This window comes from Schistocerca americana, chromosome 1 (genome assembly GCF_021461395.2).
Source record: "Schistocerca americana isolate TAMUIC-IGC-003095 chromosome 1, iqSchAmer2.1, whole genome shotgun sequence".
Taxonomy (NCBI): domain Eukaryota; kingdom Metazoa; phylum Arthropoda; class Insecta; order Orthoptera; family Acrididae; genus Schistocerca; species Schistocerca americana.
Genome location: NC_060119.1, coordinates 1,013,346,045 through 1,013,367,787, shown reverse-complemented (window position 1 = coordinate 1,013,367,787; position 21,743 = coordinate 1,013,346,045). Strand labels below are relative to the sequence as shown.

The following is a 21,743-nucleotide window of genomic DNA, read 5'->3' as shown; positions in this document are numbered from 1 at the left end:
ATATAAAATTAAATCTGACACTGGGAGAAATTTTTATGTTAGACAGGTCAAACACATTAATTGTTACACAAACAACCTTCTTACAAAATTAGTCGTAGCAACATTTTTGAGCCTTTGCATGACACAAAGGGCTTTGTGGCAAATGTGAGAAAAACAATAGGTAGTTAACTTAATTTTGGTCTTTTGTATGGCTATTAATCCGGTTATGGACTTTCAACATTCTTTCTGTGTTTACAGCGTAAAGTGCATTAAGTTCGACAAATCTGACTAAAATGAATAAGCAGAGCAGAGGTATAGAGTAAAACAAAGGCTAGAGATGTATGTACAAATTGTAATCTATCAAGAAATATGCAACTGTGACAGTTATGTTCATGAAGCCACACAATGAGCAGGTATTGTGTGCTATACCACATCGAAGCCAGTTTGCACTGTGGTGGTGAGAACAGTTAGTTGGGAATAGTTTGTCTTGTCCTTTCTATTTGGACTTGACACACTACACCCGGTTTCAAAATTATCAGTATAGTGTGAATACTCTGTCACAACAGGACAAACAACAGGACTGTAGTACCGATTGTTGTGGGCCCACACTTCACCGCATGACATTAGCTAACACGAAAGGCTGGGAGTAATTTCTGCCAGCACTTGCCTTTCTCCATATGATTAGCACACCATACACAATTTTTATGTATGTTAACACAACTTCCACAAAAAAAATCCTGTGTAATTAAATTCCTCTTAATGCAATAAGACCTACATTACACCCCCAACAAGATGACACATATTTCTCCTGATGATCGGGCACTAGAAAAGAAAAAACAGAGAAAGGGACAATATCATTATTTTTGCAATATAATTTTTTTGCACCTCAGAACTCAGTAATTATCTGCACAGTGAAGCAATTTCATCAACATCTCAAGATGGAGAACTTAAAGTAATTCTCACATAACTCTCAACAAAATAATGTAGAACGCTATTGATATATACATTACGGACAGCAATCTCCTGCAGGATATAGTTACAAAGGAAAGAAAAACAAGGAAATATGTTCTGAAACAACAAAGTATGAAAACTGAGCATGAATGGAAGCCATTGCGTAACACAGGTCAACAACATAAAACAAAGGGGCAATTGGAAGGGTACACCAATAGCTGAATTCAAAAATAAATCTATGTCTACATCACTACTTGGCAGATAACAACAAAGTGCTTGACAAAGGGTTCAGAGAAACACTTTCAGGCTATTTCTCAACTTTTCCATTCTCAAATACCACACAGAAAAAATGAACTCTTAAATCTTTCCATGCAAGCTCTTCTTTCTCTTGTTTTATTATGGTGGCCATTTCCCCTATGCAGATAGGAGATGTCAAAATATTTTCACATACAGAGGAGAAAGCTGGTGATTGACATTTTATGAAAAGATCTCACTCCAACAAAAAACACCTATGTTTCAATGATTGTACCCCAGCTTCCATACCAAATCCATGACACCCTCTCTTCTGTTCCGCAATAATACAAAATAAGCTGCCCTTATTCGAAATTTTTCAATGTCCTCCATCCATACTATTTGGTAAGGATTCTGTATTGCACAGCTATACGCATAGTGTGGATAGTCTGTTCAGTACCTTTGTTGCACCTTCTAAGTGTTCTGCCAATAAAACACTGTCTTGGTTCACCTTCCCACAACATTTTCTACGTCATGTTTCCAATTGAAATTGTTCATAGTTGTAATCCCTATGTATTTAGTTCAACTGACAACATTTAAATCCGTATTATTTATCTTGTAAACAAAATTTTATGGATTCTTTTTAGTACTCACGTGTAGGATCTCACACTTATCATCATTTAGGTCAACTGTCACTTTTTGTACCATACCAATATCTTGCCTAAATCATTGTATAACTTGTATTGATCTTCCCATGACTATACAAGAGGGTAAATGACAGCATCGGTGCAAGTACTCAGAGAGATCTGTTCGTACTGTCTCACAAATCAGTTATATAGGTTAGAAGCAGCAGAGGATCTACAAAATTTCCTTTGGGAACCCCAGATATCACTTCTGTTTCACTCAATGACTACCTGTCAGTTACTGCAAACTGTGTCCTTTCTTACAGGAAATAATGAATCCAGTCACACAACCGACACCATACTCCACAGGCATGCAATTTGATTAGAAGCCACTTGTGAGGAAGTATGTCAAAAACCTTCTGGAAATCTAGAAATATGAAATCAACTTGTGATCCCTACTGGCAGAACTCATTTCCTGTGAATAGGGGGCAAGTTGCGTTTCATAAGAACAATACTTTCTGAATCCATGCTATGTGTCAAGACATTATTTTCTTTGAGGCTACTTCATAATTTTCAAACAGAGCATATGTTTCAAAATCTTGCTGCAAACTGATGTCAGTGATATGGGTATATAATTCAGCAGATTACTTTTATTTTCTTTCTTGTGTTTTGGTGTGACCCATATGAAACTACAGTCCTTAAGCAAAGGTCTTTCAATGAGTGAGTGGTTTTATATCAATGTTATATATGGAGCTATTTGATCAACATATGCCGAGAGGAACCTAACTCGTGTACAATATGGACCAGATGGCTTGTCTTTATCTAGAGAACAGCAGACTAGACACCCTGCCCCCTCTCCAAGTCTACATAAGGGTTGCAGTACTAATTCCTCCTTTGGCATGGACATGTCCCAAATGGATGCTCATACGAGGAGATGCATACAGGCCACAAATTAAATCCAATCTAGAGAATCTGGCCCACAGCTAGTTCTGAAAGTCAGGTTTTCACACCGACCTACCCCCAGCAGCTGTGGAACAGAATGTACGCAGATTTCAAGGGACCCTTCCTGGGAGCCTGTGTTCTTGTATTTTTGCCAAACCTTTCAAGTCTAAATGTACAGGGCACCACCGACACCTAACTCCAGCAGCTATTGCTAGCTCCTCCAGCAACATCTCTTGTGGAAATTCTGAGATAAGAAAGCCATCATCACCTAGACACATCATTTCTGTTTACCATGACTGCTACTAATAGTCTAGTGTACCAAGTGCATTGGCCTCTGCTTATCAGATCTCAGTTTACTGTTTGAATTTCTCTGTGGACTGGTTACGATACTTTGTTGTTTGATTTGTGGCTACGGACACGGACCTTGACACAATCTGTGTTACACATTATGTCCTCTGGAGCTTGTACCTAACCACTGTAATAAAGTAGAGTTTGTGTGAAGCAACAAATTGGTAACAATGACTACTACGTATAGATGGTGACAAGTGTTTTGTTTACAGACAAATCAAACAGAAATTTCTAAAATTATGCCAGCAAAGGTATTGCAATGGCAAACACAGTTACAGAAATCCTGTTGGCTACAACAACTACTCACAGCACTGCAGCAGCAACAGCAACAGCAGCATGCAATGCACCAAACACCAACACTGGCACAATTTTCACTATTTGATTCTGTAACAGACAACTGGGCGCTTGTGTCAGTATCTATTAAATCTGTATTTTTAGGGAAGTCACATCTCAAATTCTGAGCTCAAGCGTGCTTATTTGTTGTCTTCTAACCCATAAATCTGTCAGACACAACCCAGTGCAGGTATGGTTGGATCAACAGGCTGAGGATGCCTCTTTGGTGCTGCACATATTTCATTCAATTTGCCAGTGCTCCAGTATGCTACAAGGCATCCTGCTGCCCACAGCGTCATCAGAACAAAGAGTTGTAATTCTGAAAGCATCTCATCCACCGAGCCTCAAATTGCTACATCCAAAACATTGGGGCACAGTACATACAAAAAATTTAACTTGATGACTTGTTTATTGGCCCAGCATCGATGTGGACATATAGAAAGCCACCTGACATGCACAGCCTACTCAAAATAACAGTCACCATTATCCCAATGGTTATTGCCTACACTGCACCAGCCACAGGAAAGCCCACACAGTTTTTGCGCAGCTTTTTCTACACTCTATATGGCTTCTAGCAATAGACACCTCCTCAGTCTTCCCCTATGTGACTAGAACAATGTCCACAACAACAGCAGTTCCCATCTAGCACATGCCACTATTTTCACAACACAGGGGACTTCAGGAACAATTGCTTCCAACAGTCCTTCCACTGAATTCAAATCACTCTGTCACAGGAATGGCATTAGACACCTCACCACCACTCTTTTTCATCTTCCTTCAAATGCCGAGGCAGAGAGGTTGGTGAATACTTTCAAGACAGATTCAAAAGGTACTTTACACATCATGGGACAGTGACCTAACAAGTTTCCTGGCCATATGCAGATAAATAGACAGAGCCCTGATGGGATCCAAGATTGCCAATATCACAATTCTCTTGCTGGAATTCCTGTATCCGCCGCCTACAGCAACATTACCAAGGCACTATTTGTATTATGCCGTATCTGTAGTGTGCGCCCTGCACATATGGGCGTACATCTGTAGTGTGCGCCCTGCACATATGGACGTACACCCAGTTCAATGCCGGACACATTTATATATCATCTAGGGTGGCAGATATTGGCTGTTGTGGCCCAAGGTACACACCTGGCATGCCACAGGAACCAGTTGGAGCCACAATATCCAGTAGACTTCTCAACATTGCCCCTGTCGCCACAGAAAGGCTACATGTGGTCCAGCCCCAGTCCTCCTCCATCTCCTCCTTCTCCACCACCACCATCACAACAGAAAATACAACCTCTACCCAACAGTCACTGCACCACAACCACAGCACACTTCACTGTCTCTACCCAAGGAGAAGGATTAAGGTACACAGGTCTTGGCATCAGTGGAAGCCAAACAGATCCCTCAGAGCCAGCCTCTACACACATCTAGTTTCAGTGGGCAACAGCACAACCTGGAGCTATTGCCATCTACATGTGTGCTACAAAATCTCATGACCACTACATCAGCTGCTTCTACCTCTCACAGCCACACCTAGATGCATGACTGATACTTGTCACTGCTACAGGCTGGTTAAGAGGCAAAGAGATGTTAATTCCTTGTTGGACAATGATGAGGGGATGGTACAAAGTGACTCAATACTGAAACTCAACATATGGCATAACCAGCATATAACTCCAGCAGCTGCCTTCCACTCTGTCAGCAACGGGTACAGTACACGACCCATATGGCAGAAGTTTCAAGATAAGAAAGCCAGCACCACCTAGCCACATCAGTGCTCCAATCCGCTGCAGCAGTCCAGCTGACATACTACATGGATCGTAGCACTGGGCATTGTCTGACCTCAACCCACAATAGTGAACCAGTATCACAAGAAAATTCCTGCACCAATGTGGGTTTGCACTTATGAATGATCACCAGTGCAGAATAGAGCACTGTCACAGGACATTAATGCCAGAAACCACTTCTCACTGAGGTCATGGGTGGTCATATCATATACACCATCAGAAATTAATGTGAGCACAGCAGTCCAACAAACCCACACTGTGAAGCAAGGGGTTTGCTCCTGGGTGTCATCAGCATCACTCACAACCCTTGAAATACTATCCAAACCTTCAATCTCTGTCAACTGCTACAGCAGAAACACTACACTTAGAGAAGTCACAAGGCAAAAGATAGGGACCTTCAAAGGCAGAACCATTGCACCCACCCCAACACAGACACATAGCATCTACATCACCATTACCCCAGCCTGCACATCAAGAAATGTGTTCCCAGTCATGACACAGCTACTGGTAGAAAAAGTAGTTGTAACTCTCTCTTACCTCACCAGCCACATCATACAATCAGCTGCCCCTCTCCCCCCCCCCCCCCCTCCAACCCACCCATGAAACTTTTTGGCAGATTAAAACTGTCTGCTGGACTGAGACTTAAACTAAAAACTGTTTCTTCCATGGGCAATGCTCTTACCACCCGAGTTTTCCAGGCACAACTCACAACCCACAGCATCACTTCTGGCAGTTCCTCTCTCCTACTTTCCAATTTTGACAGACACCTTTGCGTACATTACTTCTCCAGCACTCCTAGAGAAAGAACACTGTGATGAAATAATTTAGGCACATCCTAATGTTTCCAGAACTGGTCTTTCCCTCTGCAACAGAGATCGTGCTGCCTTGAAACTTCCTTGGAGATAAAAAAGATGTGCCAGATCAGGACTTGAACTTGAAAACTCGCTATGATTCATGACCTGGTCAGGACATGAAAACAGTACAACGAGTTAAAAATTATTTTATGCACCAGATAATACAAATATTTAAAATGTTAATCAAAGAAATAGGAAAGCCAGGCTCATTTAAAGAACAAGACTGAGAAGAAAGCAGAAAGTAATTCTCAAAAATAAAATACAAGTCTTCAGTCTTGCTGATGGATAGTTGTAAAAAGACAATATTCCTCCTTCACGCGTATTTCCTAAAATCAATACTGTCAAACTTCTATTCATGATATTACTTTTAAGGTTTCATGTTTTGTGAAGTTGTTACTCCTAACAGTCTTCTCTCAAGTGAAAGAAAGCAAACGCTACACTTTCCCCTTTCTATGTTATTTTAATGTGCTACAAGTACATCATTGCACTGACACCACAACAGCATGTCAAAAATAAATAAATTTGAGACAACTAGCAATTACTTTTTAGGTGTAACCTTACCTAAGAACAGAAATTTGCATCCAGGGAGCATTCATCTTTCGGTATGTATAGTCAGGAGGTAACTTTCCATCTAAAATCTGATGCTGTATTTGAACCAGAAGTGGGACTAGTTCACTTACCAAAGATGGAGTTTCCTAGAAAAATGCAGAAATTATTACAGTATAATAATATGTCAATACAGTAAATTACAGTACAGTCTCAGGACTGAAGACCACAACGACAACAACAACAGTAAATTAATATCCAAAATGACCAACTGATGTTGAATGGAATTTGTATTTATGTATTTCTGATTTTCAAAATCATGGAGGCCTCCAGGCTGAGGTGTCTTGGTCACTGTGTGAATAATTTCTTAATGGTTATTTATCAGCTTATTTGTGGAGGTTGGTAGTTCCCCAGCAGATTACTATAATAAGGTATACACTTTTAAAAATATGTCATTTAATATTTAAAAAAATCTCCAACAGAGTCTATGAACGCTTCAGTCTCCAATAAATTACACTCTTCTTGCCATCTTTGTAATCATTTCATTCCTTCTCAACACATTCTGAACATTTTATTACTGTCAACACTATTTGCTTCCATTATTCATACAACTTGCTGGGTTGAATGAAATTTATATGGGTAATACCACACTCCTGTGAGAATAAAAAGTCACATAATGTCCCCACAATAAAAGACATTAACCTTGAACTATACTAAACAAAGAATCAAATATTACAGTTATGCCGATAACTTTGTTTTACACTGAATAAAAAAGAGAATAAAAACGTAATTCTCTCAAATTTATCGCTGCTCCAATCTTTAACTGTCCACATGTTTCCAACATAATTTTGCCCAACCCACAAGTGTTCCATCTCTCAAGAAAGTGGTGCAATTTCCATCAGATTCACCCACTAGAGATAATTACAATGTTTGCTGCAAGCTCGATCAATTTCAAAGGTTCTCCTAATAAAACAAGCATGACATCTCCTAGATTCCTTTAATTACCTAAAAAAATGATGATATTTCTGTGATCCTTTCAACATTTAAAAAAACAGCAAGGTTTTTGCAGTGACAAGTGCGTGCACTTTCAGAAGGCCATGCGTGTGGCAATGCTATGTCATACGCAGATTGGACCTCAAACTAGTGTGTGTGTGTGTGTGTGTGTGTGTGTGTGTGTGTGTGAGAGAGAGAGAGAGAGAGAGAGAGAGAGAGAGAGAGAGAGAGAGAGATATCACCATCATAGCCCGTAACGGGCCCCAGTCTATTTAAAGCTAGCCAAGCTACGCTCGGCCTCATTTCTCTGATTGTATTGCTGCAGCTCACTGTGTACATAACTGGTTCCTACGGAATGTTACTCAAGTACTGTGTTCAAGTTGATAATGCTTCCATGGAATAAAGTTGTGTTCAGTCTACTGGTCATATTGTATTTACACACAATTACAACACAATTAGTGTTGAATGTGGCCCTGTTCTCCGCACAAGTTTCTACTCTGGTTGGTACTCCATTTATTCTCATGATGGCTGATGGTGCCAAAGAGGACATTATACGTTGGTCAGTCGAACAGCAAGAATCATTCACCATGGAGTTGCACCACCAATGACAGGTGCTGGACAATGAAACTCACGTACTTCAATTATTGGCTTCTGTTTTGTCCAATCAGCATGTTTCTCAGTCTGTGTCACTGCTGTTTTGCCCTCTGCGGCTCACATAGTTTGTCCACCTCCCTTTTCTGTGTACAAGGAGTCCATTGCGGAATGGGAAGCATACGAGAAATGTCTGCAACAAAACTTTCCAGCTCCTGGTGTTCCTGTTGCTATTTTACATTGTACCTTGTTCCTTTCTTGGATATTGCCAAGAATGTAACAAGTCCTGTGCCAACTCGCCCCTTTGCAGGATTTATCTTCTTTCATGTTTGACCAAATATGTGAACTTCTTTCAAAATACTACTGTAAGTGCACCCATGTTATTGTACCTTGGGTTGAGTTTTACTGCTGTAGGAATCAACCTGTATCCCGGGTTGAGTTTTACTGCTGTAGGAATCAACCAAATAAATCCTACCAAACATGGGCGGTTCAACTCCAAGTTGTTGTCGTCATTTTTTGTCCGGTGTGCATAAAGAGCCATATGCTGATCAGCTGTTGAAAGATGCTACCAACTGTTTTGTTCAGGATTGTGAGGTGCAAGTGTGTGCCCTCCAGTGGGAAAATCAATCCCTCTCTGAGATTTTAGCCATTTCACAGCCATTCGAGGTGTCATAAGCTATGCATAACCAAATTCAGTCATGGTGTGAGGTATCAGCAATCTAAACCTCTCCTCCACACCAAGCTTCACACGGTTTGCAGGGGGAAGACACTGTTGCAGCGGTCCGCACACTATCAGTGTTAAGGTGGCCAGCCTTGCTCTCAGCAGCAGCTGCATTAACAAAGTAAACATGCCAGTAAACAGCGAAACACACGTTCCACACTCCCATCCTGCCCACACTGGTTGATAAACCACGAATGCCCAGACTACCCAAAACGCTGGGCTACTTGCCATAATTGCAACAGAAAAGGTCACACTGCTTCTGTTTGTAATGGGAAAATTCAGCACAATGATTCTGATGTGGTTACAGATGTAAACATTTTGTTAGCTGCGATTCTTGAGTTTCTCCCGGCGTATTTGATAATCAAAATATCCACGGGTATGCTGCCGGTCTATAGTGTCCAACGGGCACAATATTTCGGCGATCAAACATGTCGCCATCATCAGGTGAACTGACGGTCTATAGTGTCCAACGGGCACAATATTTCGGCGATCAAACATGTCGCCATCATCAGGTGAACTGACGGACTGAGCTCCTGTGAACGTGCCGGCACGGAGATCCGTACGCTATGGCTGCTCAGAGGGAACTGGGTTCGGTTGCGGCGGCGGCCGATTTAAATACCCTCCGCCCGCGGCGCGCTCCCTCCGCCGTCCGCGCCCAGCGCCACGGTCGCGCGGTGGAACAGATTGCGACGGCGTCTGAGATGACGTCGGTGTGATGGCTCTGTCCGCCGTGGTCGTCACAACTGTACGTCTGCTCGATTTACTCTTGATTAACCCGATCGCTGGTTCCCAAGCCTTGCTAAGATTATAGCCACAGTCACGGTTTATGAGGTCGTCATTGGTGCGAATTTCGATGGCCTCTCTAACAACGCTGTCCCAGTATCTTGACATCTGTACCAGAATCCTCGTGCGGTCATACTCCATGGCGTGATTTTCCGACAAACAATGTTCAGCGACCGCCGACTTGCTCGGATACATCAGTCGAGTGTGCCTCTGGTGTTCACGGCATCGATCCTCGACGGTACGCATCGTCTGACCAATATACGACTTGCCACATTGACACGGAATCTGGTACACGCCGGCCTTCCTCAAACCGAGGTCATCTTTGGCGCTCCCCACCAGTGCACGAGTTTTATTTGGAGGACAAAACACAGTTCCGACCCGGTGTTTCTTCAGAATGCGGGCGATTTTTCCCGAGAGTGCGCCTGTGTATGGAATAAATGCAGTGCCTACCTCCTCCCTCGTGACTTCATCCATCTCAACAGGTTGTGCTGCAGTGGTTGGGTGGAGAGCACGTTGAATCTGCCACTCTGAGTACCCATTTTTTCGAAATACAGCTCTCAGATGTTCCAATTCCTGGGGTAGACTCTCTGCGTCAGAGATAGTGCGCGCCCTATGTACTAGAGTTTTAGTACCCCATTCCTCTGTGAAGGGTGGTGGCAGCTGTCTGCATGCAAATACAGATCAGTGTGCGTAGCCTTCTGATACACCCCATGACCTAGGGTGCCATCAGCCCTTCTCTTGACCAAGACGTCAAGGAAAGGTAATTCACCCTCCGTTTCAGTCTCCATAGTGAATTTGATGTTGGGGTGTATGGAGTTTAGATGTGTAAGGAAGTCAAGGAGTTTATCCATACCATGTGGCCAGATGACGAACGTGTCGTCAACGTAACGGAAAAAGCAAGTAGGTTTCCATACGGATGACGACAGGGCTTCCTCCTCGAAGTTCTCCATGTACAAATTCGCTACCACCGGTGAGAGTGGGCTACCCATGGCGACTCCCTCCGTTTGTTCGTAGTATTCTCCATTAAAAAGAAAATACGTGGAAGTCAAGACATGCCTAAAAAGTTCAGTGGTCTTCTCGTCAAACTTCTGACTAATCAATTCTAGTGACTCTCGCAGGGGTACCCTCGTAAACAAGGAAACGACGTCAAAACTCACCATGATATCTGACTCATCCAACCTGAAGCTATCAAGGCGTTTAACAAAATCCACGGAATTACGGATGTGATGAGGGCATTTACCCACATAAGGACTTAATATTCCCGTCAGGTATTTGGCCAACAAATATGTAGGTGCCCTGATGTTGCTGACAATGGGGCGTAATGGTACCCCCTCTTTGTGAACCTTCGGGAGTCCATATAGTCTAGGCGGTACCGGACCTTGGGGTAACAATTTCTTAGCGTCATCCTCCGGTAAATCTGCGTCCTTGAGAAGCGCCCTCGTCTTGTTCTCCACCTTCTTTGTAGGGTCAACGCTGATCTTCCAGTAGGAATCGTCATTTAGCAGGCTCTGCATCTTATCAGTGTAGTCCTTATGGGAGACAACAACTGTAGCATTGCCTTTGTCAGCCGGTAAGACAACAATTTCAGAGCGCTCCCTCAGATCACGAATGGCCGCCCTCTCTTTACTGCTGATATTTGACTTCATCGGCTTGGATTTCGTCAACGCACGACAAGTTTCACGACGTATTTCCTCGGCTGATTCTGGCGGAAGTCGAGCTGCAACCTGTTCAACAGCACTAACAATTTCTGCGACCGGAGTGAACTTGGGGGTGGGAGCGAAGTTGAGACCTTTCTGCAAAACCGAGACCGCATCATCACTCAACACCATGCCACTCAAATTGATGACAGTCTTGCACGGAACCTGCAGGGATGGTTTGTCAAGGAGACGTGAGAACTTAGCTGTTTGACGTCCCGTAGCCTTCTTATGGGCGGAATCAGCTGACACCCAGGTGACACCATCAATCCAATCCCAGGAACAAGAAGTGAACTTACTAGCCAGTTGCAAATGTAGTTTGAGTAATTCCTGTGAGATAAACTCAAGGCTCCGGCGGGTGAATTGCACTCTCTCACGTACCAATGCAAGGCTGGCTCGTTTCTTGATTCTCTTAGCTGCTGCAGAATCGATGTGATGCATAACCTTAGCAAAATTTGGAACAACATTCTCGGAACGACATCTCTTTAGAAAGGCAAGAGTACTTAGCAAACGACATCTACGGTGGCGCAACTTTTCAAATTTCTTCATGCTGCGATACATCTCCTCCCCGTAAAGGTGTATGATGTGATTCTTGAGTTTCTCCCGGCGTATTTGATAATCAAAATATCCACTGGTATGCTGCCGGTCTATAGTGTCCAACGGGCACAATATTTCGGCGATCAAACATGTCGCCATCATCAGGTGAACTGACGGTCTATAGTGTCCAACGGGCACAATATTTCGGCGATCAAACATGTCGCCATCATCAGGTGAACTGACGGACTGAGCTCCTGTGAACGTGCCGGCACGGAGATCCGTACGCTATGGCTGCTCAGAGGGAACTGGGTTCGGTTGCGGCGGCGGCCGATTTAAATACCCTCCGCCCGCGGCGCGCTCCCTCCGCCGTCCGCGCCCAGCGCCAAGATCGCGCGGTGGAACAGATTGCGACGGCGTCTGAGATGACGTCGGTGTGATGGCTCTGTCCGCCGTGGTCGTCACAACTGTACGTCTGCTCGATTTACTCTTGATTAACCCGATCGCTGGTTCCCAAGCCTTGCTAAGATTATAGCCACAGTCATGGTTTGGTCAGACGATGCGTACCGTCGAGGATCGATGTTGTGAACACCAGAGGCACACTCGACTGATGTATCCGAGCAAGTCGGCGGTCGCTGAACATTGTTTGTCTGAAAATCACGCCATGGAGTATGACCGCACGAGGATTCTGGTACAGACGTCAAGATACTGGGACAGCGTTGTTAGAGAGGCCATCGAAATTCGCACCAATGACGACCTCATAAACCGTGACTGTGGCTATAATCTTAGCAAGGCTTGGGAACCAGCGATCGGGTTAATCAAGAGTAAATCGAGCAGACGTACAGTTGTGACGACCACGGCGGACAGAGCCATCACACCGACGTCATCTCAGACGCCGTCGCAATCTGTTCCACCGCGCGACCGTGGCGCTGGGCGCGGACGGCGGAGGGAGCGCGCCGCGGGCGGAGGGTATTTAAATCGGCCGCCGCCGCAACCGAACCCAGTTCCCTCTGAGCAGCCATAGCGTACGGATCTCCGTGCCGGCACGTTCACAGGAGCTCAGTCTGTCAGTTCACCTGATGATGGCGACATGTTTGATCGCCGAAATATTGTGCCCGTTGGACACTATAGACCGGCAGCATACCCGTGGATATTTTGATTTTGTTAGCTATTTCTGTAGAGACAAACAAGCTTTTCATTTATATTACTGTTTTGCATAAGGTTCTGCATGAGCACGTGGATCAGTAGCTGCAACAACCTTGTTGAACTCACAAACGTATATGGACTTGGGTTCCTCTCCGCCTCTCAGAACGTCATGAAAATTAGTAAGTTACAATAATCAGAGTATTCCTATTCTCAGCCAATTCCCTGTCCCTGCCACCTACAAGTCAGCTGCCTGGTCACTTACATTTCTTGTTGTAGATAACACACGTACAGAGAATGTTTTTGGATTAGATGCTTTTAACTTGTTTGGTTTTACCATTTCAGGTGAAGTGAATTTACCGTCTGAACAAGTGCCGTATACACAGTTAGATGCATTATGTTCTGAGTTTTCCTCTTCCTTCTCTCCCGATCGGGACATGCCAACAATTTTTGAGCATGCATTACCATGAACCCTTCTGCTAGGCCTCATTTTTTTGCAGCTCCATCTGGTCCCAGTGGCACTCAGGGACAAAGTCAAAGATGAATTAGGTCGCCTCATGGAATCCGGCGTTATTTGGTCTATTGCATCAAGTTAATGGTACATCAACCCTAGTTCTAGTAAAGAGACTGTTGGGCTGGTTACACCTCTGCGGCAATTTTAAAGTTTCCGTGAACGCACAATCTATAGTGAATACATACCCAGTACCGCACGCAGACAAACTCTTTGCAAAGTTATCAGGTGGCCAATATTTCTCAAAAATTGACTTGTCGCATGCCTATTTACAACTCCCTTTCGATACAGAGTCACAATGTATGTTAGCTGTCAATACCCCTTTTGGACTGTACCAATACTTGCAGTAGTCTTCTGGAGTCACCAGTGCTCCTGCTATTTTTCAAAATTTTTGGAACAACTTACAGCATCTGTGCCGGGTTGTGCAAACTAGTTAGATGATACTGTAGTTTCTGGTGCCTCCACTGAGGAACGCTTAATCCATATTCTTTTTTCTGTCCTCCAAGCTGCCGAGCTGAAGTGTAATTTAGAAAAATCTTGGGTTTGAAGTTTCTTGCAAGGGTCTCAAACCTCTGCATCAACATGTTTCTGCTATTTTGTCACTTCCACATCTTACAGCAGTCAAAGGACTTCAGGTTTTTCTAGTCAAAGTTGCTTACTACTATAAATTTTTGCATGGGGCAGCAACAATCGTGCATTCATTACATGTGTTGCTGTGCAAAATGCCTCAGTTTTACTGGTCGCTGGCTTGTGAAACCACATGTTCCACCATTAAGATCATGTTGTAGCTGCGCCCAGCTTAGTGAGATACCAACCAGGCCTCTACTTGGTCCTTGCAATGGACACTTCACAGTATGGGTTGGGGGCAGTACTGGCTCATACATATCCTGATAGCTCCGAGAGGCCTGTTGCTTATGCCTCAAAAACACTGACTCCTGCTCAAACTAGGTACTCTCAGACAGAAAAGAAAGCTTCGACCATTGTATATGCCACACAGAAATTTCATGTTTTCACTATGGTACCAAATTCCTAGTGTTCACCGATCACAAATCATTGGTTTCCTTACTCAGTCCTTCTTTGCCATTATCACATAAAGCAGCACATTGCATTCAACGATGCACTCTTTTTCCTTACACGTTACAACTACACGATTCACTCTGCCCTACAAATCAACATGCAAATGACGATACTTTGTCCTCTCTACCACCCAGGATTTGATCAGGAGGAACTGCTTTGTTTCCACATTAATATTGCTGTGCAGCAGACAGCTGATGGTTTTTCTGTAACTAGCACATGGATCGCAAAGGCTGTAGCTTCGGATCCCGTTTTGCAGAAGGTCATAACATTTGTACAACATGGTTGGCTGTATCCACCAACTTCTGGTGTGTCTGACCCCTCTGTAATTATTACATCTTTTGAAATTAATTCTCTGTTGGGGATGGTGTTCTGCTTTTAGACAGGGATCACACATCCCCTCACGTAGTGATCTCCTCAGTGCACCATTTGTAAGTTCTCCATTTATTACATGTAGATCATTTGGGTTTATCACACACAAAAGCATTGGCCCATCAACATGTATTTTGGCCTGGCTTGGACAATAACATTCGTATAATGTGGATTTGTCTGACCCCTTCTCAACGCTCATTTCCTGTTAGTCGTTGACACGTATTCTCATTATCTGTATGTCATTCGTTGTGTTTCCACACCCACAAGTGCCACCATCACAGCTTTGTCCAATTTTTTTTTTCACTCAATGGCTTTCCCACAACGTTTTTTTCTGATAGTGGTCCCCAATTTTCATCGCAAGAGTTTTCAGCATTTTGCAATTCTCATTGCATCCGCTGCATACTCGCTCTGCTATTCCATCTACATCTAACAGTCAGGCAGAATGCATAGTGGGAACATTTAAAATTCAGATTAAAAAGCGTGTTGTCAGCTCTTCATCTTACGTTGCCTTAAATCAGTTTCTCTTCTTGTACCATTTCTTGCATTTCGGCAGAAGAGCCTAGCAGAGCTACTCCACGAGCACCAGCTGAGGACACTGCTACACCTCCTGCACCCTCCACCTAGACATCAATTCGTGCAGCCGCCACGCCTCTTCTGGCCGGCTGTGGTTGTCGAGGTGTGCAGTTTTGGATGTTGCCCTAAATGGATTCCAACTGTCATCGTCAGATGCCAGGGGGCAGCATCTCTGAGACATTCGCATTGAGAACGGCATCTGCTCAAGGCACCACGATAAGCTTAGTCTTCACGTGGTTGGCCAGGTGCCCCCTGATGTCACACCATCGCCTCTCTGCGTCACATCGGGCTTCACATCACCTGCTGCTACTGGTTCTCCACTCCCAAGCAGGTGAGGGCATCCATCCTCAGTGGCCGAAACAGCAGTTCCTCTGTTACTTCAGACACCAGTCAGGGGTCCATCATCCATTCCTCAGCAGCCACTGATACCAGTATCATCAGCACTGAGAGCGGCATCCCCAGAACCGATGCCTGAGATCGATATGGAAGTAGCCCCGGCATCACTGGTGTTGTCGTATTCTTTGACGCAGAAGGTGGGCACAGATGTGTCTGCTCCCGAAGTATCTCAGACTGTATCCTCTCAATGCAGCAGGCCACCTTAGCCAGAGTCCAGCAGATGAGAAGGACAAAATGGTTGTCTCAAGAATCTGTGATCTCCGTAAGAGAGGAGGAATGAATGTACTTTCAGAAGGCCCCACATGCGGCAGAGCTATGTCGTCTACAGAGGGCGGCTCAGACTTTTGCGCGCGCGTGTGTGCGTGTGTGTGTGTGAGAGAGAGAGAGAGAGAGAGAGATATCACCCTCAGAACCTGCCATGGGCCCCATGTCTATTATTTAAGGCTAGGAGAGCTCCACTCGGCCTCAGTTCTCTGTGTGTATTCCTACAGCTCATTGTGTATGTAATTGATCAAATTGGAATGTTACTCAAATACTGTTATTTCAAGTCTTTGATGCTTCTGTGGAATAAAGCTGTGTTCAGTCTACTGGTCATGTTGTACTTATGCCTAACTACAACAGTTTTTTGATTGACGAATTTGTTAACTTTTGCAATCCCAAAAGTTGATAGTAGCAAATCCTGTTGTACATGCATTTACGAAACTAATGTCATCTACCAAACAATTTCTGACTTAAAATTTTATATACTAGTTATTAGCTTTACATCACCAAGTACCTTTGCTACATCCAACAAAATTTGCATTGCCAAAGCCACTACACCTGGATCCTTATCTCCAAGCAATTCCTGTACTTGTTCAATGTACTTGGTACACTGTTCAGGACTTGTACGAAAAAAGTGGTGCAACGCTATTACTGCTTTCCCACGAACAAATTCCTGAAGCACAGAGACAATGTTAATTAACTTTAAACATTACACAATACGTAATCATGTGTGACATTATTCCAAAACACGTGATCCGACACTTACATTTGAGTGTTTTAGTTTTTCTACTGCTAAAGGAAGAAATACAGAGGCTTGGTCTGTTGGAATTAGAGAGCATGCAGCAGTCAAGGCCATAGAAATACACAGCACATTTTTGCTACTGATATCACGTAGTATTGTATTGACTAGTAATACTGTAAGTGGATCTGATCTTTTCAAAAGACATACACACGCCAGATACCCTGTAAAAAGAAAATGAACATTAACTATAATTCTACAATAAATCATAGAAAAGACCCTGTCAATTTCATACCTACATCACATTTGAGTTCAACAGTATAAAACAAGTTTGTATGCTAACATCATGCTTCCTTTAGATGCAAACAAACGCTTATAAGAAACATTTAAAATGTTAAGTCTATGCTACGGAAGAACTGCCTTTAATCTTATAACAAATTCAGAAATAAAAGGGGCAAGCAGGGTGTGCCCCACCCCCCAATTTAATCTGCATGAACAGTCATTTATTGGTTAGTTCTAAATGCTAGCTTTACCTTAAGTGAAATGCACAAATGGATAGTCTGCTCCCCCACAGATAAAGTCGGCAAAATTGCCAGCACAAGCAATGAATATTTTGGGGTTCTCTACCAAAGTTAATCTAACATTATGAGGAGAAAGGACTGGAGGACTGGTGTGGTGGTGAGGGAGGGGGGGGGGGGGGGGGGGGGGGAGAGAGAGAGAGAGAGAGAGAGAGAGAGAGAGAGAGAGAGAGAGAGAGAGAAAACTGGATGTAAAGAACTGGTCATCATATTTGCAAATTCGGTATCAAAACCACCATTTGACGGAATAAGAATGCTGCCACTGAAAATCTCTCTCATGTCTTCCTTCTGAAAGTCATTCATCATTTTCATATAATAATGTCTGCCACCTTGTGATGAATGGGTTGTCAGAATAGCGGAATCCCAAAACAGAATAACAGGTCTCATATTGGAAATCACCAAAATCAGTGACAGTTCTTACTCCACCAATTTTTTTTACATTTTTTCACTGTCTGAAGTAAAACACAACATGTCCCTGCTGTTTCAATCTGCAGTCCCAACAGGATTTCATCTCCCCTGGAATTCTCTCTGTCACAAAGAAATTTGTATAACTTATGTGTGACTAGACTTATTTGACCATATGGGCTTTGGACAGAGCCATATTTGCTCAACAACAGTAAAATTGGCCGCAACAGAGCAGAAAAGTCATTTAGATGGGAGCTCTGTCAGTCAAACTTAAATGTTGGCATGTAATCCATGTCAGCGATACATGTCTGGTAGTCGCCATTCCCTTAAGATACTACTTGGACAGCAGTTGCAGTAGAAATGGCACTACAACACTGTGACAACAGCATGCCTTTACAGGTGTGGGATGTGATAATGACTTTTCATTGACACTAACCAAAAAAGAGAGCATGAGGCATAGCAAAACTGACATTCCTCTTCAGGCAGCCACTTTTGCTGTTCTGACACAAGAATCATTGGGTAAGTCTACATCACTTGATAAGGCAACACTAAAACAAGGAACCCTTGTTCTTTGTTGGCAACAACACTTCACAAAGTTGCATATGATGCTTCAGAGTGCAAAGAAATCATAAAGACGACATAAAAGTTTTCAGGGTATGGCACCGCATCATAATGTATAAAACCACTGCTGCTGGAGAAAAACCAACGTTTCGGCCACGGTTGCAGTGCCCTTCCTCTGGGTCTAATGGTGCCTTCTAGCTATGCAGTGTCCTTTATATTTTGTTGTTACTGTTCACTGTGCATGCTATTATGTCATAGTTCTAAAAAGGTAGGTAGTTTCATTGGTCACTTAAGGAAGAAGGAGAGGGAACTTTATTTTAACAGGTTATTGCAGTGGAGGGAGAACGTAACCTCTGTTGTGTATTGGCTCTTGTGTTATGTGCCATGATTGGTGGTCACTGTCGAATGAGAAGTTGGCTGCTGTTTGGCAACTGCTGGATGTCAGCCACGCGGCAGCAGTTACTCGCCAGTAGTGCTCGTGCCGACAGTGCAATCTGTTGGGCTCTGATTGCTCGCAGCCAAGTGACTAATAAAACTAACTATCTTTTTACAATTATGACGTAATGGCATGCGCAGTGAACAGCAACAACAAAATATGAAGGACACTGCACAGCTAGAACGCACCATTAGACCCAGAAGAAGGCCGCCGCAACCATGGCCGAAACGTTGGTTTTTCTCCAGCAGCAGTAGTTTTATACATTATGATGCAGTACCATACCCAGAAAACTTTTATGTCGACTGACTCTGGCCATGGAAGCCTACGCAATTATATAAATTGTAAAGAATTTCAAAGTGGCACATTTCAATACATGAACATTATACTTGGTGAAAAAAAACCTATATTTTGTACAAGATGAATCAAGTTGTAAACTCTCTAAAGGTAATGATGAAAGTTTTTTTTTTATTTTTTATTTTTATTAATATAAGGTGAGCCTTATGTTTGTTATTTCACTATCAAAAACTACTATTGTGAAACAGAATGCAAAATACGATTTCCTAACTGCAGTTTACCCCCTCTCTTCCTTCCTCTTTTTGATAATAAGTTGTCTCTATTGTTTTCTTTTCACCATGCAAATGTCAATTTTTCATAGTGTGCTGGACTCCTCTCTGACAATAACTTACATAATCATGCTGCACACTCACAGAGACAAAAAGTGACAAAATTGACTCAAATTCAGTTTTGATGGGAACTGAGGACTCGTTGATCGGTAGCACAATAGTATGGAAGATCAGGATTCCACGATCATAAAAAGGTCTATACTGAGGGCTTTAATAATGCTTCTATCCATATGGACTACAGAAATGATTGCTAAATATGTTTCAATGCTAGATATGTTTCAGAAGCAATTTTTTGTTGTGGAAAAGCTATCTGATGGTATAATTTTGCAAAAGGCAATAGCAAAGAAAGTGAGAATTCCAGAACTCTTTTTAACAATTCAAAAAGCAAACGATAATAGTGTAAGTGCTACATTAGATATTCACTAAGAGCAGATTAACAGAGAAGATACAATTGGTAACAAGGCTCAATGTAGTACCTTATCTTTTTAAAGCATTCACTTATCAAATTAAAATATATGAGAGATCTGAACTTCTGTAACACACATTTGCTTTCCAAATGTAACACGGCACAACACAGGCTTCTCATAGCTCTGCCTGGTGTCTATATTACATTTTCTGTCACATGCCTTTAATTTCATTTACTTAGCCCTTTAGTTCTTTGATTGCCTCATACTGGCTTTTCCATCTCATTAATAATCTCATCCCCTTTTCCATTTATTTTCACAACTATTACTTGTTTCAAAAGTTCTGTTTCATTTTCTGCCACTTTATCATGTCAAACCCCTATTCTTCATATTTTATTATTTCACCAGTTCCACGATCAAACCTTGCTCCTTCTACCTCTGCGAATTTAGTAAACTCGTGTTCACTCTAACAAAAATCTAGTCTCATTCCCTTCCTGAAACCATTCCTGACCCAACAAATTGTCACATCCAACTGGCACTCAGTACATCCTACTTAACCCTCAGTATCATCATCATCCCTAGTACCCACCATTAACATTCAGACCCTCACCTCCCCAGTTCAATGTCTTGAAACTCTCAAACTCTGTCTTGTCGAGCTGCACATTCTACATCCAAAGAGGCTTCCTACATATCCCCAAAATAACCTCTCTGTCTTTAAAACACCATCATCAAAACATTCTCACAAAATACTGATCCCTGGAAAAGTAATCTCAACATCACAGTTATGATAACAACAGTGGTCTAATAATTGTCTGTTACACCATCATGATCATGAACCAAAGTGACTACGAAATGGAGAGCCTATACCAGTTTACTGACACATTTTACAATCCTTATCGCTATGTTTCCATTCTAGAAGTCCAGCATAATCTACATCATCATCTCAAAACATTACATCCATACTATAACCTGTCATCTTAACTCAAGTGTCTTGCACCTGTCATAAAAGCAACATGTGACTTTCTTCCAAATCTCCACAAATCCTCCACTGTTGTTCCCTCCTGACCATATGATTGTGGCTGGTTACAAAGTTCTCGCTGAAAGATTTTTCAGTCTTACTTCACCAGCACATCCCACAAATCTGAGTTTTCTTCCTTCTTAGTTTTAAGATAGTTAATTCCTCCACTGCCTTTACACCCCCCCCCCCCCCCCCCCACACACCCACACACTTCCTCCCCATTTCCACTTACATGCCATGGATTATCATCTTTGACAGCAGCCTCCTGGCTTCAAACTCTTTCAACTAATTACATATCTGCTTTACCAGCTATGGTCCAAGTCATAATTAGGTCTTGCACGAAGGCTCGTTCAACAAAGAAAAGTGAAAAGCTGCTGTAGGTACATGCCACCCATGGCATGCCAACCTGTATACATGTCGCCTCCTTCCTATTCTCCCAATGCCTTAAACCACAATTCTATTTCAGGTTGATTAGTATCTTCAATCTACAGCAAGAGAACCTATGTACTTTACTCAAGAGCCTCAACACCTTACCCGGACTCTTTTCTATAACAGTGATTTATGTTTCATTGACAGTTCCATAAAAACTGTCTATATGAAACAACTAATCACCAACAGTACTTCTAATTTGACAAGAGTTTCCCATTTAAAATCAGAAAATCCCCCCCCCCCTTTCACAAGCTTAACAACAGTGAATGCCCCATCAGCAGTAGCTAGCAGGAATTATTTGTCCCAGCTA

At 42.8% G+C, this 21,743-nt stretch overlaps 1 protein-coding gene across 2 annotated transcripts in view; it reads right to left on the bottom strand.

Annotated features, from left to right (window-relative positions):
* The window catches only part of LOC124616228 (AP-4 complex subunit epsilon-1-like), a 54,085-nt gene that overhangs the window by 11,512 nt on the left and 20,830 nt on the right, over window positions 1–21,743 (bottom strand). For both annotated transcript variants that reach the window (XM_047144534.1, XM_047144541.1), the window contains exons 3-5: window positions 17,007–17,203; window positions 16,755–16,913; window positions 6,610–6,743 (exon numbers count right to left, since the gene is read on the bottom strand). In XM_047144534.1, coding sequence (XP_047000490.1) covers window positions 6,610–6,743; window positions 16,755–16,913; window positions 17,007–17,203 — 490 coding nt within the window. The remainder of the gene's footprint in view (window positions 1–6,609; window positions 6,744–16,754; window positions 16,914–17,006; window positions 17,204–21,743) is intronic.